The sequence below is a fragment of the Epinephelus lanceolatus genome, chromosome 13, assembly GCF_041903045.1.
Source record: "Epinephelus lanceolatus isolate andai-2023 chromosome 13, ASM4190304v1, whole genome shotgun sequence".
In the NCBI taxonomy this organism is placed as follows: Eukaryota; Metazoa; Chordata; class Actinopteri; order Perciformes; family Serranidae; genus Epinephelus; species Epinephelus lanceolatus.
In genome coordinates this window covers 37777594-37795362 of record NC_135746.1, presented here as the reverse complement: position 1 = coordinate 37795362, position 17769 = coordinate 37777594, and the positions used below count along the sequence as shown (strand labels likewise).

At 42.2% G+C, this 17769-nt stretch overlaps 1 protein-coding gene across 1 annotated transcript in view; it reads right to left on the bottom strand.

Moving 5' to 3' along the window:
• Positions 1 to 17769, bottom strand: part of mdn1 (midasin AAA ATPase 1) — an 80156-nt gene that overhangs the window by 2902 nt on the left and 59485 nt on the right. Inside the window, exons 67-98 of the mRNA XM_033647974.2 lie at positions 16781 to 16876; positions 16491 to 16585; positions 16231 to 16355; positions 15630 to 15782; positions 13936 to 14045; positions 13762 to 13835; positions 13474 to 13657; positions 13182 to 13326; positions 12560 to 12706; positions 12199 to 12325; positions 10905 to 11010; positions 10587 to 10702; positions 9160 to 9567; positions 8841 to 9067; positions 8510 to 8647; positions 8123 to 8322; positions 7512 to 7673; positions 7255 to 7392; positions 6780 to 6915; positions 6424 to 6596; positions 6144 to 6275; positions 5799 to 5940; positions 4068 to 4375; positions 3826 to 3984; positions 3561 to 3662; positions 3265 to 3463; positions 2953 to 3123; positions 2609 to 2766; positions 2305 to 2394; positions 665 to 780; positions 224 to 398; positions 36 to 109 (exon numbers count right to left, since the gene is read on the bottom strand). Of these exons, the coding sequence (XP_033503865.2) occupies positions 36 to 109; positions 224 to 398; positions 665 to 780; positions 2305 to 2394; positions 2609 to 2766; positions 2953 to 3123; positions 3265 to 3463; positions 3561 to 3662; positions 3826 to 3984; positions 4068 to 4375; positions 5799 to 5940; positions 6144 to 6275; positions 6424 to 6596; positions 6780 to 6915; positions 7255 to 7392; positions 7512 to 7673; positions 8123 to 8322; positions 8510 to 8647; positions 8841 to 9067; positions 9160 to 9567; positions 10587 to 10702; positions 10905 to 11010; positions 12199 to 12325; positions 12560 to 12706; positions 13182 to 13326; positions 13474 to 13657; positions 13762 to 13835; positions 13936 to 14045; positions 15630 to 15782; positions 16231 to 16355; positions 16491 to 16585; positions 16781 to 16876 (4886 nt within the window). The remainder of the gene's footprint in view (positions 1 to 35; positions 110 to 223; positions 399 to 664; positions 781 to 2304; positions 2395 to 2608; positions 2767 to 2952; positions 3124 to 3264; positions 3464 to 3560; positions 3663 to 3825; positions 3985 to 4067; positions 4376 to 5798; positions 5941 to 6143; positions 6276 to 6423; positions 6597 to 6779; positions 6916 to 7254; positions 7393 to 7511; positions 7674 to 8122; positions 8323 to 8509; positions 8648 to 8840; positions 9068 to 9159; positions 9568 to 10586; positions 10703 to 10904; positions 11011 to 12198; positions 12326 to 12559; positions 12707 to 13181; positions 13327 to 13473; positions 13658 to 13761; positions 13836 to 13935; positions 14046 to 15629; positions 15783 to 16230; positions 16356 to 16490; positions 16586 to 16780; positions 16877 to 17769) is intronic.

Below are 17769 nucleotides of genomic sequence, written 5' to 3'. Positions count from 1 at the left end.
CTTTAGTGTATCACATTGTACCTGCATCACCTTACCTGCACACAGACACCTGTCCCACCTCCAGCAGAGTGAGAGCGTTGATGATCACTGAGAGAGATTCAAACGCCAGCTGCACACACACACACACACACACAAGACACATTTTAAATTCAGCCAGTTGTCATTCTAACTGTGAACATGTCACATTAGGAGCCATACAAGCAGCATGTAACGGCTCTCTTACCTGTTTGGAGTGGTTGTCCACCATACTGGACGAGTCGTCCACAGCCAGACAGATCTGGTACTCTCTCTTGCTGGGCTTGGTCCTCCTCAGCCAGATCTTGTCTTTACGGAACTGACTGGCGATGTAGGGGATCACCTTCCTCATGTTGAGACGCTTCCCTGTGCGGTAATCGCCTCTGTGGAGCAGTGTGACATCACACATACATTTAATAACACTGTTACTGTGTGGGTGTATCTCTTTGTTATAACACAGCATTAGCACCCGTACACAATGAGCCTCTAAGTTTCATCACACAAGATAATATCAGGGGAAAACAAGAAGGACCAGTAACTTGACACAAGGTTTATGGGAACAATAACTGTGTGTCTAAAATGTGTCTCGGCCACATTACATAATAAAATCCATGATAACACTTAAGGTAGTGAATGTGTTGGTCCTCACTTGAGTTTGGCGGCCTGCGTGGGCTCCAGGATGAGACGGAGCTGCTCACACAGCTGCTGGGACAGAGCTGAGGTCAGAGTCTGGTACTGGTGCCACATGGAAGCTGCTGCATTCTCCTGGAACACACACAACAACATATTAGTCACAAGCTACAACCTGGTCTTCATATGATCAGCACTACATAGACCCTGGATATGGCTCATGTCATCAAGACACATATTTGACATATTTTAGACCAGTGCAAACAAGTTGACGCACCCCTAACCCTAAAAAACGCAACATAGCATATTTATAACCCATTAATGACATCAAGTTTAATCATGCACAATCTGAACACACACATTACTAAATATTCAAGCATAGCATGGAAGCTGAACATTCGCATATTTTCTGGAAATGTCCAAAGATCAGGCTATACAGGGAAAATATGAATGCGTCTGTGATGAATGAATGAATATTTTGGAATATGAAATCCCAAAGACCTGCCTTGTGATGTAACATTAAGGTGTTGTGATTAGTTAAGATATTTATTTGATTAAAGTTTTGCATGCATCAAGTAAGAAAGTGATTACCAGACAGTGGCTTAATCAGTGTGGCTTAAACGGCCCAAAGCAGGAACACTGTCTGGAAACTGTCCAAAACATTTTAATAATGGAAACATTTTGAGAGCCAAAGAAAATAAATTTAAAAAGAAGTGAAAAAAAAAAATAGCTGATTTATATGAGACGACACCAAATAAAGACTGCCTAACTAGAAGATACTTGTATAAAAACTGAAACAGTACCCGACAACCAGTTATTGTTACTTTATGTTTTTATTTGGTTTGTGTATTTTATTGAATTATTTCTGTGTCAATGTGTTTTTTGCTGCTGTAATGTGTATCTGTGGAAAAAATATTTAATCATAAGCTCAGAAACAGATATCATGGACAGACAGAGGATCTATCTCAGGATTTAAGGTGAGAATTTCACAAATTTCCCTCTTTTTAAAAAGTTACATCATTACATTTCTCTTGCACCACATTTTTGGGAAACCCTGTTTAATACTAATGATCTCTTATCAAACTGCTACATTTTGAAAGTAGAATGACTGAGAAACTGAAATATCATGATGTTTTTTTTACCAAATACCTGGAGTCGATATTACAACAATGTTGTAGGGTTGACTATTGGTACTGTAATTACAATATTATGATATCACTATATCATTATAATACTGATACACTGCCCAGCCCTAATTAGCATTGATTTAAAGTTTTGTTTGTGTCCACCCGATGAAAGTAATTTCAGTATTATTTCTCTTTTAGCTCTGATTTTGGTCTTTCAAAAAATCCTAAAAAAAGTAGTTCTCTCTTAAGCTGCTATATGCTCCATTTTGTTCACTACCTACTTGCTAACTATGTTTGTCTGCTGTTTGCTCCCGAGCAGGAAGTGTACAGTGGATTTTATAGCTATGAGAGCAGTGAGATGCCCAGCATCAATGTTTAACAAGACATGATGCTAAGAGTAGAAAGTGCTTTGTATTGAGTTGAATTAATTATTTTTTTTACCATCTTTGATCCATTATGACTGAATATTTCTGTCTCTCTGTAAATGGTGTAACTAGAGTCATTTGGAACTGAACTCGTGGGTCAGCCTCACCTCCTCCTGAGTTCCTGGAGCCAGTTTGTGAAAGGCCTCCAGCTGCAGCTCCATCTCCCTCCTGATCTCCTCTGGGTCTCTCTCTGCTTTCTGCAAACATGCACACATATACACACACACACACACACACACACACACACACACACACACACGCACACACACAGCTTTAAGGTCTGCCTCTGATAACTCAATATAAAGTAGGGATTCTTTGATTATTTTACTGTAACAACACAGTCCCGAGACAAAACAATATTTGTGTATGACAGAGAAGTAATAAGAAAAGAATGAAAGTTTACTTCTCTACCTGCATAGTGTCCAACAGCAGCTCAGGGACTGTGTGAATTGTGGAGTCTGTACGTCTGTCTGCTTGCTCTCCTTCTCTGGGATTGTGTCGGTCCTTCCACCGCTCCTCGTCCTCCTCCTCTCCCTCCCTCTGCACCTCCATCTCTCCACTGTCTACACCTACACAGGAAGAGGAGGAGTATGAAGTCAGGGGATGTGCACGTTTCACAGAACTACAAATTCTGCGTACTTTTTTTAAATGCTCTCTGTAATCAAAGTGTAATTCAAGAAGCTATACATACACACACCAAGATGCTAATAAGTTATTGAAGTCCAAATGGGCAGAAGAAGTAGAAATGACCTTACCTTTCTGGGAGGCCTTGGCAGAGTCCAGCTGTTCAGGTTTCAGCTCCTGGACCTCAGCAGCCTGGAGGTCATCTTCCTGCTTCTCTGTTTCCATGGCGACATCCTCATCGTTCTGATCTTCCTGCTCCTGATGAGGTCCTGCTGCTTTCTGCTGGTCTGCACTGGCAACATCTGGAAACACCAAGACCAGCAGAGAACAGTGAACACTTTTTAAATAACTGATCAGATGTTGGAGAACATCACAGAACTGTTATTAAACACACACTTTCTATTGCCATGGAGTGTTTGGTGTGTATGGGGGTGATTACTGACCGTATGTCTGAGTGTCATAGGCCGTCTCTCCCTGTTTGATGTGTTCATACATGTCAGACTCCTGCTGGGCATCGCTCTGCCTGCTGTCCTCAGTGTGATCCTTACTGCTCTCCACTGTACGCAGGCGCTTATTAACACGTTCATTGTAGTCGCCTGTCGACCGCTCGTTGTCTGCCTGACCGGGTTTTCTCTTAAAGCTCTGGAACAGCACAGTACATTAAAAATTGTGATGAGATGAACTGAAAAACAAAAAGTTAGGTAGATTTTCTGGGCGCTCTCTCAGAGGCCAGTCGTACCTGAGTCTTGTTCTGCGTCTGTGTCTGTGAAGCCATTCTCGCTGTCAGCTTTGACTGGTGGCCCTCTGATTGGCTGGCATCAGCAGCTCCGCTCCCGTGCTCCTAACAAACCAGAAAAATGCAAATGTTTTAGACTTGATCTCCATCAGGGACAATTTCAGTGTAGATGAGCTAAAAACATAGATCAACAGCTACAATAATGCTCTGAATGATGAATACAGCTCCTTTAATCCAAGATGAGGTGCTGAGTGAGAGTGAGGTTTACCTCTTTAGCTTGGTCTCTCTCTGATGCCTCTCCTGCCAGCTCCACAGCTGTATCGCTCTGAACGTTTTCCTCTCCAGTCTGACCGTCTGTGTTGTGCTCCTTCCTCTCAGCTGACTCAGGCTGCTCCTCATCCTCGCCTGCTCCTTCCTCCTCTTCCTCCTGTAAGCATAAGTCCCAACAGTGACACACAGAACAAAACAGTGTGTGGGTACATTAGTACAGCAGTTCTTTGACATACACACCTTTGGTTTCTGTCCTTTGTCATTTGGAATAGTCAAATTTTCGTCTTTTCCTGCCTCCTGTCCTCTTTCCTCCTTCTCCTCCTCCTCTTTATCTTTCTCAGCAGTGTCTTCATCTCCCTCTGCTTTCTCTCCTGCTCCCTCCTCCTCCTCTTCAGACTTAGGCTCCTGACCATTCTCCTCTCCAGGCTGCTCCATCTGGTCCTCCTCCATCTCCTCTGCTCCGTCATCATCATCATCCCCATCTTTCTGTCCATCCTCCTTTTCATCCAGGGCCATCTCTTTCTCATCAATATCGAATGGGTTCTCCTCTGAAGAGGGGGAAAAACCACAAGAGTTCACTGAGCTGATTTAAATACCAAAACAAATACCGTGTCATGACCTTCATTTCAACAAGGAACTGTATTTCGCAGTGTTAAAGGGAATACTGATTGTTGATTAACAGAAATATAATTGATATTTTAATGCAATTTTCATATTTGATAAATGCCAACTAAAAAACTTTCTCTGGTTCCAGCGTCTTAAATGTGAGGATTTGTGACGAAGACAAGGTGATATCTTGATATTGCATGTTTTGTCTGGCCAACAGTCCAACACCTCATTGTTTTTACATTAAAGGGACAGTTCACCACCCAAATTAAAACTACATATTTTTTTCTTACCTGCAGTGAATGTTATCAGTCTAGATTGTTTTGGTGTCAGCTGCAGAGTGTTGAAGATATCTGCCGTAGAGATGTCTGCCTTATCTCCAATATAATGGAGCTAGATGGCACTCAGCGTGTGGTGCTCAAAGCGCCAACAAAGTACATTTGCAGCAGCAATGTCTCTTTCCACAAATCATGACCTGGTTACTCAAGATAATCCACAGACCTTGTTGTGAGCAGTTTCATGAAGGAACTATTTTCTTTTTTTTTTTTTAACTACACCCGTCAACTGTATCACAGAAGGAAGGAAGCGTCTATCTACTGCTAGCTCACCTAGTACAACTGAGCTATCTAACATTACAGCTCAGCCGAGGAGGACGCCATTACTGTTTGAACAAGCACAAGCCTTTTGTCTAGATACACGCTTCCTTCAGTGATATGTTGGCAGGTGTAGTTCAGTAGAAAGAAAATAATTTCTACATCAAACTGCTCCAGGTCATGGTTTCTGTAAAGAGACATAGCTGTTGAGTTTTACACATGTATTTTTTTTTTTGGCACTTTGAGCACCACAAGTGCCATCTAGTTCCATTATATTGGAGAGAAGGCAGACATCTCTATGGCTGTTATCTCCAACACTCTGCAACTCACACCAAAACAATCTAGACGGGTAAAAGAAAAATATGTATTTTCGATTTTACGGTAAACTGTCCCTTTAAGAAATAATGAAAGAATATTAAATAAAATAATCAATAACGAAATAACGGTGCTTGCAAAAGTGCAAAATGCACTGTAGAGACCAGTTGAGAATGCCATTTAACTTGTGTATTCCACATCTGATCACAGCTTAACTTTAATATTTATTTCTGACTACATGCTCATTTGTTATTCAACTTGAATTCCTTCAATTTACTGCCAGTGTCATGTGATGTCATGTCTCTACTTCAAATGCTCTAGGGAAACTTGTACAAAAGAATCTATGCTCATTAACCAAAACAAAAATTGTGCTCATATGCACTTTACTTATCCCATAACAGTGTAACTGTTTCTGTTTGAGGACAGTAACACCAGGCTTTGTATATGCAGGTCTCACCGTCACCCTCGCCCTCTCCATCGCCTCCAGCCTCCTCATCCTGGTCCAGGTTGAGATCCTCAGGCAGATCCATGGCCTCAGGCTCAGGTCTCTTGTCCTGCTGACCATGGTAGGGGTCCACTTCATTCTCATCAAACTCCCGCTGGTAAACAGCAAGAGGACGGATCAGATACAACAAAGCCATGCAATAACAGACTTGTAAACATCTCACACTAATCTTGGATGAAATGTTAAAGAACAAAATGTAAAAAGTATGGTAAGGATGGTTACTGACTGCTGCAGTTCAATGATTGAGTGCAGGGAGGGGTGTCTGGGAATTTCTTTACTTGTTAATTAAAAGATTACCTCATCTCCCTGTTCATTGATTTTCTCTTTCTCCTCCACGTCCATCTGTTCGTCTTTGTCCTGGTTTTTCTTGTCTTTGTTGGGGTCTGCAGCATCCAAGTTGTCATCTTTAGCAACTAACTCTGATTCACCCTAGAAAAAAATCCATGGTTGACAGGAAATTACGGCACATTAACAAAAATATCAATACATATAAATTGCTCCTCTATATATTCTTTTTCAAACTTTGTATGTTTTTCAATGTTCTCTTTATAATTCTTTGGTAATCTGTGTTCTGTACCTCGTCCATGCCTTGGCCAGACTCTTCCTCCTTGTCACTCCCTTCCTCATCATCATCATCCTCATCATCTCCCCACATTCTCTCATCCAGAGTGTCCGTCTGTCCTTCACCCAGGTCACCCATCTTTTTATCCAGCTCCTCATTCTCCTCTTTGTCCGACTCATCATCTTCACCTGCAAATGATTACAAGAAAAAAAATCTGATCAGCAGTGACTCTGGGAGACGTTTCTAGATAAATTCACTCAAATTAATTCAAAGTTATTTTAGGTTTTTACTCTTTCTGTCTGACTATATCCAGCAACTGGAAGTCAAGAGATAAAACCCCAAAACAAGTGGGCCACAAAAGGGTTAGTTACCTGGTTCATTCTCATCCCCATCATGCATTTGGCCATCAAAGTCCTCTGACATCTCGATAGCATTGTCCTCCGCCTTAATATTCCCTTTATCCTGCTGTTCTTCCTTTTCCTCACCCTCCTGCAAAGTGTCCTCCACCTGCAGGAAGAAGAATGCAGAGATAGCTTTGAGACATTTTGGTCAAGTGATTATTGGCTAAAAGACTCATTTTCAGCAGCTGATTTTGTTCACTCAAAACTCTTTGTTCAGGAAGAACCAGCTAATGAAGACCATGAGATGCGGCTGAAAGCCACAAAAAAGCTAGTAAGCAGACCTTGAGTTAAATGGTAACTTCAATGTTTTTCAAACTGGACCCTATTTTCCCATGTTTTTGTGTCTACGTGAATAATGGGAACAACAAAGTTTTGTCACAAAAACATGGGAAAATAGTGTCCAGGAAAAAAATGTTACTTGTAAAGAATGTACAAGTGTAATTACCTGATCTTCATTCTCAATCTTGTCGCTGACGTCTTTGTTGCCCTCGCCCTCTCCTATACCGCCGCCCTCATAGTCGTGAAACTCTGTGGCACCTTCTCCATCTCCACCGGCCATCAGCTCCTGAGGGAGGCAGAAACCCTGGGAAGGAAGTCACAACAAACATATAGTCACAGCTTTAAGTTGAACTGAATAACCTAATAATGGCTGTATTACTTTAATTAAAAAATCAAAGGAGGCTGAGTAACTCTTGTCCGTACCTTCTGGGCGAGCTCAGTGAAGATGCTGGCCAGTACAGACAGCAGCTTGCCCGTGCTTCTGTGTGCTCCCAGTGACACAGCCACGTAGTAACGCACCAGGTCAGAGTAAATCCCCAGCAGAGGCTCCAAATGCACCAGCATCTTGCATGCTCTGTCCACCTCCTAAACACACAAACACAAAACAGCAACATGGACAGATGCTGATGACAATGCATGACTGTAAATTTCAACACAACTGTTTCTATTTTATGAAACTCTATACTTTTACTTTGCTACTATTCAGAGGACATACTGTACTTTTTAATCCTCTGCATTTACTTGTGACTAATAGTTACTAGTTACTTTTTACATAAATAAACATCACATACTTACGTGATATCATGCATCCAGTACTATACTGTGAAACAAGTATAATCATGTACATAGTAGTCTACAAAGTATATAAAAGTGGCTCCATGTTGAAAAACATGACTGGGAAGCATTGCAGCACTGTGGATTAGTTAAGATAAGAATGAATATAAAGAATAGGGTCATGTTAATAGCCACTGAATAAGTAATAGCCATGGTCATAAAGTCTGTTTTAATGGATGATGTCATGATGATGTTGGTACCTGCAGCTGTGGTGGCTGACAGGAGTCTCTGTGTGTCCTCAAGCGGCTCAGCAGCCTCTCCAGCCCGGCACTAACATCTCCCACACACAGAGCCTCCACCTCAGCTGCCAGCTCCTCCTCCAGGAGTCGAGTCAGGTGACCGGGCTTCAGAAGGTCCTCCACAGGCTCTTCATCCTCCTCCTCCTCCTTTTCAGCACCCTCTGAAACATCACATAACAGCATGTAGACAACCATTAATACTGTAAGGAAAAAAACACAACATTCTAACATGTCAGCTTTTTTGAACAGACAGTGCCTGTCCATATTCCACTTTGTCATTTGTTATGATTTCTCAACAACTTCAAGGTTTTAGATCTTAGAAAGCACCGCTGACTTCATCATCCTCACCTCCCCTGACGTCTCCAGGCTGCTCTGTTTGTTGCTCTCTCTCTCTTCTCTTCACAAGTGTCTGGACAGCACACAGCACTGTGTTGATGTTTGTCTCCAGCTCAGCGGAGAACTCAGTACAGAAGGCAGGCTGGTGATCTGTTTGGGGAAATACAGAGAGGCACTGTAAAACCAAGGTACTAAATATGATTTCAGTCCCAGTGCTGAACTTAACCAGCAGCAGACGCTACTTCATTACCCTCCTTAGTCTGTCATCATGCCTGTCAGCACCATGTCTGTTAGTAATATCTGAAGGAATGACATTGTCAGGATTATTGGTCAGTGCATGCACCTGAGGTCTGGTGCCCCAGAGAGAGCAGCTGAGTCTTCCAGGTGGTGAACTCTGTGATGTTAGCCTCCACCTGTCCTCTGACATACTGCAGGCTCTGGGTGATGGCCGGCTGGCTGTCTGTGCTGCCGACACAAACAGCTGGGGTGAAGAGCTGCTCCATGCTGCGCATCTGAGCCACCACAGCTCCCAGCTGGTCGAAGGCCGAACAGCATGTGACAAAATGGTTCCTGTGGACAGTAATGGTGTTGTTGGAGATATTTTTGTCTTTTGTTACTGCTTCATCAGATTTGAAATAAAAGCTTGAGTGATTTTGTTTTACCATGTGTGGAGTACTCTCTCAGAGGTCTGCTGTGCTATGTTGTCCAGCTCCACCTTCAGGCTCTGAGTCTGCTTCAACATTGCATTCATGCTCTGGTTCAGCTGGCACCAGGCAGAGTCTCCCCTCCTCATCAGACAGCCGGGGGGTTGCCGCTGTGCTGCCAGCGGGGACGGGCACCTTAAGGTGTGCTGCCTGCAGCTGCTTGTCTCCTCCTTCTGCTGGAGGTCCTCGGGGCAACACTGCAGCAGCCAGGCAAGCTGCTGAAGGAGGGTGGTGCACTGGGTGACCAGCGCCTGGCCTCTGTTGACCCAGTCCTGGAGAGAGGCCTGGGGTGGGAGTGTGCAGCCTGGGTCCTCACTGTGGCTCTGGAGCTGGGCCTTGACGCCCTGTATGCTGTCTGTTAGCCTCCTGAGAGCGTTTATGAGACAAGAAGAAACAATAGGTCAAGCTGCAGTAATAAACAGCACAGAAACACACAAGTATTTTTCCAGTCTGTTGTTGTAGCTGCATTTCCTTTTCTCTGTGGCAATTTCCATCATATTCTTCTTACAAAACTTGTAACTTGTGACTTTGTGGTGACCCACAATTTTCCCCGTTGGGCATAACGTAGCAAAGACAGTGACAGGTTCACCTGCACTAGACTGATCTGTATGCACTTTAACTGACATCAAACACAGCCCCATGATGACAGCCTTTGCTACTTCCTTCACAGCCACTGGATCAAAGCCAGACTTTAAATAAGCCTGTGTTCTGCAATGCTTTGACTTCTGACAACTAGAGCCAATTAAAAGCCAATATATGGGAGGTTTCCCCAATGGAATCAATAATTAAAATGTAATAGTATTACAACTATTGCCTTGCAATTTTAATTAGATGCCAACATTACATCAGAGGCATTTATATTACCATTTCATACCAAATGTAAAAAGGTAATTTCCTCTGGGGATGAGGGCACATGTCCCTCCTATGTTTCAAAATCCTGTTTTTGAGTTTGTTTAACTCTTTAAACATCAACCTCTTGTCCAACTTCTAAAATCCAGATGTTTTCATTTTCAGTTAAAACTAAAATTACCACATTGAGGCTGTGCGCCTCCACCAACCAGTCAAGTTACAGGTTACATCCATGTCTGTCCAGACTCATATGTAACAGTAGACAATGCTTTAAATGTGGATGTTCTGGATATGAATACAAAGAAACTACAAATTCTAAAACATGGATACCTCACATGCATCTTCCCCCAGCAGCACACAAATACAAAAAAGTAGTTGTACATCTATACAATCAGCACAGTTTCAAGATGAACACCCAAGACTAGTGTCGTGTTTTAAGTATCTGACCAAGTCATATAATCATCCACCCCTTCAATCTGATATCACAGCTACATCCCTGTTCCATACTGTGTCTTGTAGACAGAGTGGTGACTGACCTGAGATGGATCCACTGCTCAGTGAGCTTGGTCAGTCGTTGTTTCTGTCTGAGGAGCAGCTTGAAAAGGTGAGAAGAGAAACCTCTGCAGCGCTCGATGTTGCCCAGACCCAGCTCCTACAACCAAACAGGAACATACACATACACAGATACTTCAGATGACAGGGCCAAAATACACAGACACACTGAAAAACTGGAGATGCTTAGATTTGCTCTTCAGCTATAATCCCTAGGCCTCTTCATCCTTTCAGACAGAGAGTTGACAGAGTAGGAAATGCTACAAGTTGTTATGTTGACAATCAGTGTGTGTGTGTCTAACCTTGGCAGCGTGCTGGAGAGCAGCCAGCAGGGCTGTTCTCCTGGCCCAGGAACGGTAGAAGTACTTCTGACATCCATCCCACGCTGTCAGCAACTCTGTAAACAACCTACAACACCAAGAATGGAGAGACTATGGCTTTCAGAATACATACTTTAGAGTTGGGAGCTCACCACTTGGGACTTACTAATTATTAAACCTGGTTTCAAAGTAACATTAGTAATTAATTAAAGTTTTGCTGAATAGTGGCCATTGTAGTGTCACAGTGTGGTAGTGGTAAATCAACAACTATGATCTGAGGTTAGCTAAAATTAGCCACCTTAATGGCCATAATACACTAAGGCTGCGGTTCCAAAACCCCTGACTGTATTGAACTGAGACGTATGTTTAAGTAAATAAAACTTATTATGGTGAATGCTAAAACAAATTGAAACAGTAGCACAAGTAAACTGGCTCAGCATTATCGCAACAATATCATGCTAAAGTTTGCTAATGTTAGCTTGCATTAGCCTCCTAGACAAACCACACCAAATAAGATTGTAGGGACAAAAGTGGAAAAAAAAAAAATTAAACTGAGCATTGCAAAATAATTCACTGTTTCATTTTGCAACTCTGGGACAATGATAAATGTTAAAACATGGCTTAGCAGCACTAATAGAGAAGAGTCATGAACTTAGTGAACTGACTCCATTACTTAAGCTTTCATCTTCAAAGCCAGACCCCACTGACAAAAACAGTAGTAACACAGGAGCTGCTGGTCTACTGCTGCCTCAATCAGTTCTTAGATCGTGCGACTTTGGTGAATCCCAACTAGCCCTTTAATACACCAAAGTCACACAATACCAAACCAACGAACTGATCGAGGCAGTGGTAGACCAGCAAATCCTGTGTTACTACTGTTTTGTCTGTGGAGTCTGAAGAGAGCACAGGTAAGCTTAAAAAACAGATGTTCAGATTAGTTTTGCTATTGTTAAATGGCGACCCCCATGACCTCAATTCATAAAGACTTTGGTCCATTTTTGGATTCTTGGTTCAGTGGATGCATGTGAGAAAAAAACAGTGTGAGTAACTGATTAACAAATGATCATTTCATGGGTGAAGTATTCCTTTGATAAACACAATCCACCAAACACTACTTGTTTACTTTTAAAAGCTACATAATGTCTCCATCAGCTGGGATGTTAAATGATATTATCAAATATTCCACACAGCAGGCATTCTTAAACAAAACATTACCTGGGAGTAGCTAACAAAAATGAATTCAATGTTAGTGCATCTATGATCAGGTTGTATTTACATGTTCTCAGCCTGCTCCTTGTTCCTGACAGCAGAAAGAGCGGTGCTCATCTCCAGCGGCTGCATACAGAGGGTTTTCTCGGGGTCAACTGTCCTGTTCCACGTTAGGCCTTTACGGTAAGACAGACCTAAATGGGAAAATGATATACAGAGATGTTTGAAGATCTGAGCTTTAAATTAGTATGTCCATCCATCCATCCCTTTTCATCCGCTTATCCGGGGCTGGGTCACAGGGGCAGAAAGCCAAGCAAAGCACCCCAGACCATCCCTCTCCCCAGCAACACTTTCCAGCTCCTCCTGGGGGAGGAACCCCAAGGGGTTCCCAGGCCAGATGACACCAGTAAATCAGAGAGAAAACTCACCTATTTCTGTGAGCATCTTGAACAGGTCTGACAGAGCTCTCTGCTTCTGCTGCAGGATGTGCTTGACTTCAGCTTTCTGCTTTTCTTTCTCTGCTGATGTGTCGACGGAGAGGCTCTGCAGGTCCCGCAGGTTGCTGATGACCTCGCCTGAAAAGAACGATGCATTAACACTGGCAGATTTGCAACAAATCAAGAAACAGTTTGTAATGTGATGATAAATGCCTGATGTCTGTGGGCTATGTAAAAACCCAAACAAACAAACAAATCTCTTCCTCACAACAACTATAATCAAAGTGCTGCTGACCAATGCTTACACTTACTTAACATACTAAGTAAGCAATGCAGCAGTAGACCAGAGGCTACCCTGTTCAGCGTCAAAAATTAATGTTTTGTCAATGGAGTCTGGCTTTTTTTTTTTTGGCAATAATTTGAGATATTTGTCTATATTAAAGTTGTGAGCCAACAGACCAGTTAAGGTAAAATGTAAATGATCCTGAGGGTGGCGCCAAAGGCAAGACCATGTGGTCATTCAAATCAAAAGGGTTTATCCTCTTGAATGTGCTCAAAATGTCAGCCTGTCCATTAGACTTTGATGTTTATTGGATACAAATGAGATTCTTACCAGTGAAGTAGTCAAGGTCTTCAGCCAGCTCAGGCGCTGGGTTTTTCTTCTGCAGCTGGATGCAGAGTTTCTTCATCTTCCTGGTCAGCACAGGCAGACGACCCTGTAGAGACGAAGCTTCAACTCCTTCATCTGGGCCCTCATGCTGAAACACACAATATACCATAGGTTACTCACTCAGTATTTATTACCATAAAGCACATGCCAATAACTGATAAATATGATGATAACATACTAAACAGAGAAGAGATTATTCACTTAAGAAAATTACTTATGATAAAAGCATAAGTACCTGCAGATCTCGGCCCTTCCCAGGCAGGGTGCTCCTTAGTGCCTTGTGAACTCGATGGATGGGTGTGTCCTCTGGGTTGGTGTCCACACTGTCCAAACTGGCGCTGCTTCCCTGTTCCACCAGAGCGGGAACACTCGGACCATTCAGAGCCTCCCCAAACTTCTTGACAAACTTGAAGAGAGTCCTGAGAGGAATTATAGGCAGGACAATGTTGGTGGCAGGGCAACTCTGTCCTGTCCAAAATAAATATATACAGCATAGTACAAATACAACATGGTGATATTTTACCGATGTGTTTTCTCCACCGACTGTTTGATGGACCAGAAACTGACATCGTTCCACTTGGAGATCTTGACAAAGTCCTGAGGATAACAATTCACAGTAAATCTTCAGAATGAGCATTCACTGTCTTACTCTGACATGTATGGACAAGGTTCCATGAAAAAGCACACTAATATAAACCTTGAGCTCCTTCTCGATGGGCTGTCTGAGCTGGTTGATTCTGGCCTGGATGCACTCGGAGAACTGGCTGTAGTATTTGTGCAGGTTCCATAAAAGACTGGACAATGACTCTGTAAAATAAGCAAAGAGCTAAGATGTCATCCCCCAGAAATTCAGTCGAAATCCAATCAGTGGTGTTTGAAACAGTACGATGCATGACATATGGACAAAAGACAAAGAGGACTGACACTGTCTGGACAACAGATCAATAAATCTGTCAATATACATGTGACCAGTCAGGATTTAATTAGTTGACAATTTGCTGTTCCTTTTTGAGAATAAATGTTGGATACTGCGGAGGACTGTTCGTGTAACATACTTTTAAGCTGCAAAAAATAATAAATAAATAAATATATCAAAATCATCAATTTGTGCTTGGGCTTACTGTAATCAAAACATGATGGGTCACTGTCATTATTCAGTGATCAATAGGTCAAATGAGCAAAGGACATGTTTATTATTGTAACATCCTACTTTAAAAAGAAAACCTATCTTTTAAATGTCTTTCCTCACATTTTAAGTTAATGTATAATAATACAGTTTCTAAGAAATAGTCACATACTATGCAAAAGTATTCATATATTGAAAAAACTCCTTTCAAGGTCTGGTCAGAAGAATGTTTTGCACTTGTTCCCATGGGGCGCTTCACCACTGACCCTCACTGTTGGATCTTTTTACCAGTTGCTTATAGTGTAATGCATCCCACTGTTTTCTTAGACCTTTTAATATTTGCACTTCTCCTTATTTGTACTGCAACTGCTCCACAACAATTCCCCTCCGGATAAATTAAGTGTGATCTTATCGTACGTAGGTGATATACAAGAGTGCCACAGAATGAGGATTTGGGATTTTGTGCCCCCATCGTTTACAGTGTCTTCAGGTTAAACAAGGATTACTTCTAAGCCAGCATGGAGAAGAGGGATGACTGCAGTGAAGAACTAAAAAAGTGTACTCAGTAGAGTGCAGATCATCGCCAGGTCTGGCATCTGAATAGTGAACAGGGAGTACAGTGCAGGCTGTGTGTCCAGCTTGTATGCATGACAATAGTAGAACAAAGAGGAGTTGAATCTCATTCAGTTGTCCCTCCGGGCTCCCTTACAGACAAGATGGTGGCAAAGATAATAACAACATTCACCATTAATCTGCAGATGTTCCGATTCAAAATGAGATCAAACTTTTCTATGGATGTCAGTTTTTGGGCCACGACAAAGATAACAAGAGCTGCAGCAGGCGGTAAGGCTTTTTCTTTTTAGCCAAGCTGATTCTCGGAAATGCCTTTTGCTATGTGACTGGCATTTGTTGAAGACTTGTGGCCCCCACTGGTCGGTTAAGATGTGTGAGAAGTCAGCAGTCAATGACGGTATAAAACAGTCAATAAAACAGGTTTTCAACAACTGTGAATCACTGCAACCATGAGAGATCCTTGAGCATACGGTCATAGATGTGCACACAAAATATTAGGCTGATTGGTCCAGTAGTTTGTGACATCAGCTGCAGACAGACAAATACACACATGCACACACACACACCCAACAGATCGCATAATCCCCTCTAGGCTTACAACTGGCAGAGATAGTAACTCTTGAATACACTGGGCATGTGGGTAATGTATTCAGATAGCCCTGTATGCCTTGTATCGAGAAGTGATGTCTGACCTTGTCCAGGCTGGCTGGGGACCAGCAGGAGGTGGCAGTGGAAGCTTAGCAGCATGGCCAGGCGGGTGTGGAACTCTCCAAGGGTGGAGCCCTCAATGAAGGCCTGGAGGGTGGATGACACTGAGGACAGGGAGAGGCACTCCACTTCTTCACCTGGAGAGGATGATAACAGATAGAAAAACAGTCTTAGCAGTCATGGCATTTGTATGGTGTATTCATTTTTTCCTGTTATGCGCTTGTTTCACCCTGCCTGTGCCCTTTTTTGATATAGTTTCATGATTCATTCATTCTGTTGTAGCAGTGAGCTTCTTCTGGTGGATGGATTTCATTCATCATTACTATTTGTTTCCATTTATAGAGGCATGCAGAGATTGATAAGCAAGTAAAAAGTGCTGAGCTTCTTTTTAAGTCAGATTTAATTTCATAATTCTTTTTTAACTTCCCCCAAAAAGGCACATTGCAGAGGGAGTTATCACTCAACCAGTTATAACAATAATGATTAGTTAATTAATTCTCTCAAAAACAACTATAATTTTACACATTTGTACCATCAGCTGGTATTACCAGAATCAAAACACGCTCAGAACCAGTGTGTATGTACCTGCATTAGCATCTGTCCTCTGTTCCTCCAGATATCTCTCCACTAGCTGGTAGATAGAGAACCAGTGTTTGGTTGATTTCTCAGTGTGCCGCTTCATTGCGTTGTCCAGACTGCTTGACCAGCAACTGCATGTACCACACAAGAGTGACAGGACAGAACACATTGGTTGAGGACTCCGGTTCCAGTTTTAATCTCCTTTATCTACTATCTAAAAACAATTAAAATGTGACATAAGATGATTTAAGCCCTCTGTGACTTACTTGAGCTCCAGTTTGCGCCACTGGATAATGAGCTGGGTGACTGGTTCCAGTTCGTTCCGCAGAGAGACTGAGCGGCTGGCGTTGTTCTCCCAGTCCTGATGAGAGCAACAGAGAACAGAGGTGAACAACACAAATAAAACAGAGCTCACCTCTGTGCAACACACTAATATTTGCCAAAGTATAATGTGCCGATTTATGGTATTTTTACCTGATAAATGATGGTGGCTATTGACAATTTCACTAATTCATTTTCTAGTTGATTAAATGTGTCACCATATTGTAGAACTCGCCTGTGCTTTGCTGAGTAGGATCTCCAGACCGTTGAGGAACTTGGCCAGCGGACTGGCCAGGCTGAAAGCCATGATCCTCTCCACCACCACAGTCAACTGGAAAACAAAGCACACAGACAGGAGAACATGTTATAGCAACCAAGATTAAACTTTTACAACTCATATGAAGAGTCTGTACTACAGCAACAGGTATATCAGAGCAGATTACCTACATTGTCTACAGGCCACAGAACCAGCACTTACTAGTCACTTTTGTTTAAGCAATTACATGGATTTTTTTTAACTACTTCTCTAATTTGGTATAATTTGACAATTCTGGGTGGACATTGTGGGTTATGGTAAATGATTTATATTTTGAGCTTCTCAATTAATAATAATTTTCAGTAAATTAATTTATATTTATGGTGCAAGATACCACAGTTTTTTACATTTTCATATCTAGGAACTAAAACATTCATGATCACTTTTGGCAGATATTAATACTTTTTCATTTTAATCACCACTTGTTGTGCTTTCTGTAGATGCAGATGTCTTAAAAAAAGAAAGAAAAGTAAGTAGAGCTCTATTAGTACCAGTCCTGATTAATTACAGCAAACTGCTAACAAATGTCTCCAATTAGAGACTAATGCAAATTAAAACATTTCTTAGGCCTCTCATTTTTTGGCTTCTAATGATGAACACCCAGAGAATTATCATCCAGCCCTTCCAGTGTTTCCAGCAGTAGCAGGCAGCGGTTTCAGTGAAAACATCAGGCTCTGACGTGGAGTGCCTTGCTAACTCAGCGGTTGGCACGCATGCCACACAACCACCCTCATAAACCTTATTTATGATACATGTCAAATCCCTCACCCCATTTCCAGTCTGGGAATACATGTAACACCCCCCCCCAAAAAAAAATATACACACCCTGCCCAACATCAAACAGCAGTCAGAGGCAGTTAGAGACCAGCTTGTGAACAGAGTGGAGCAATTAGCAGCTAAAGAGACAG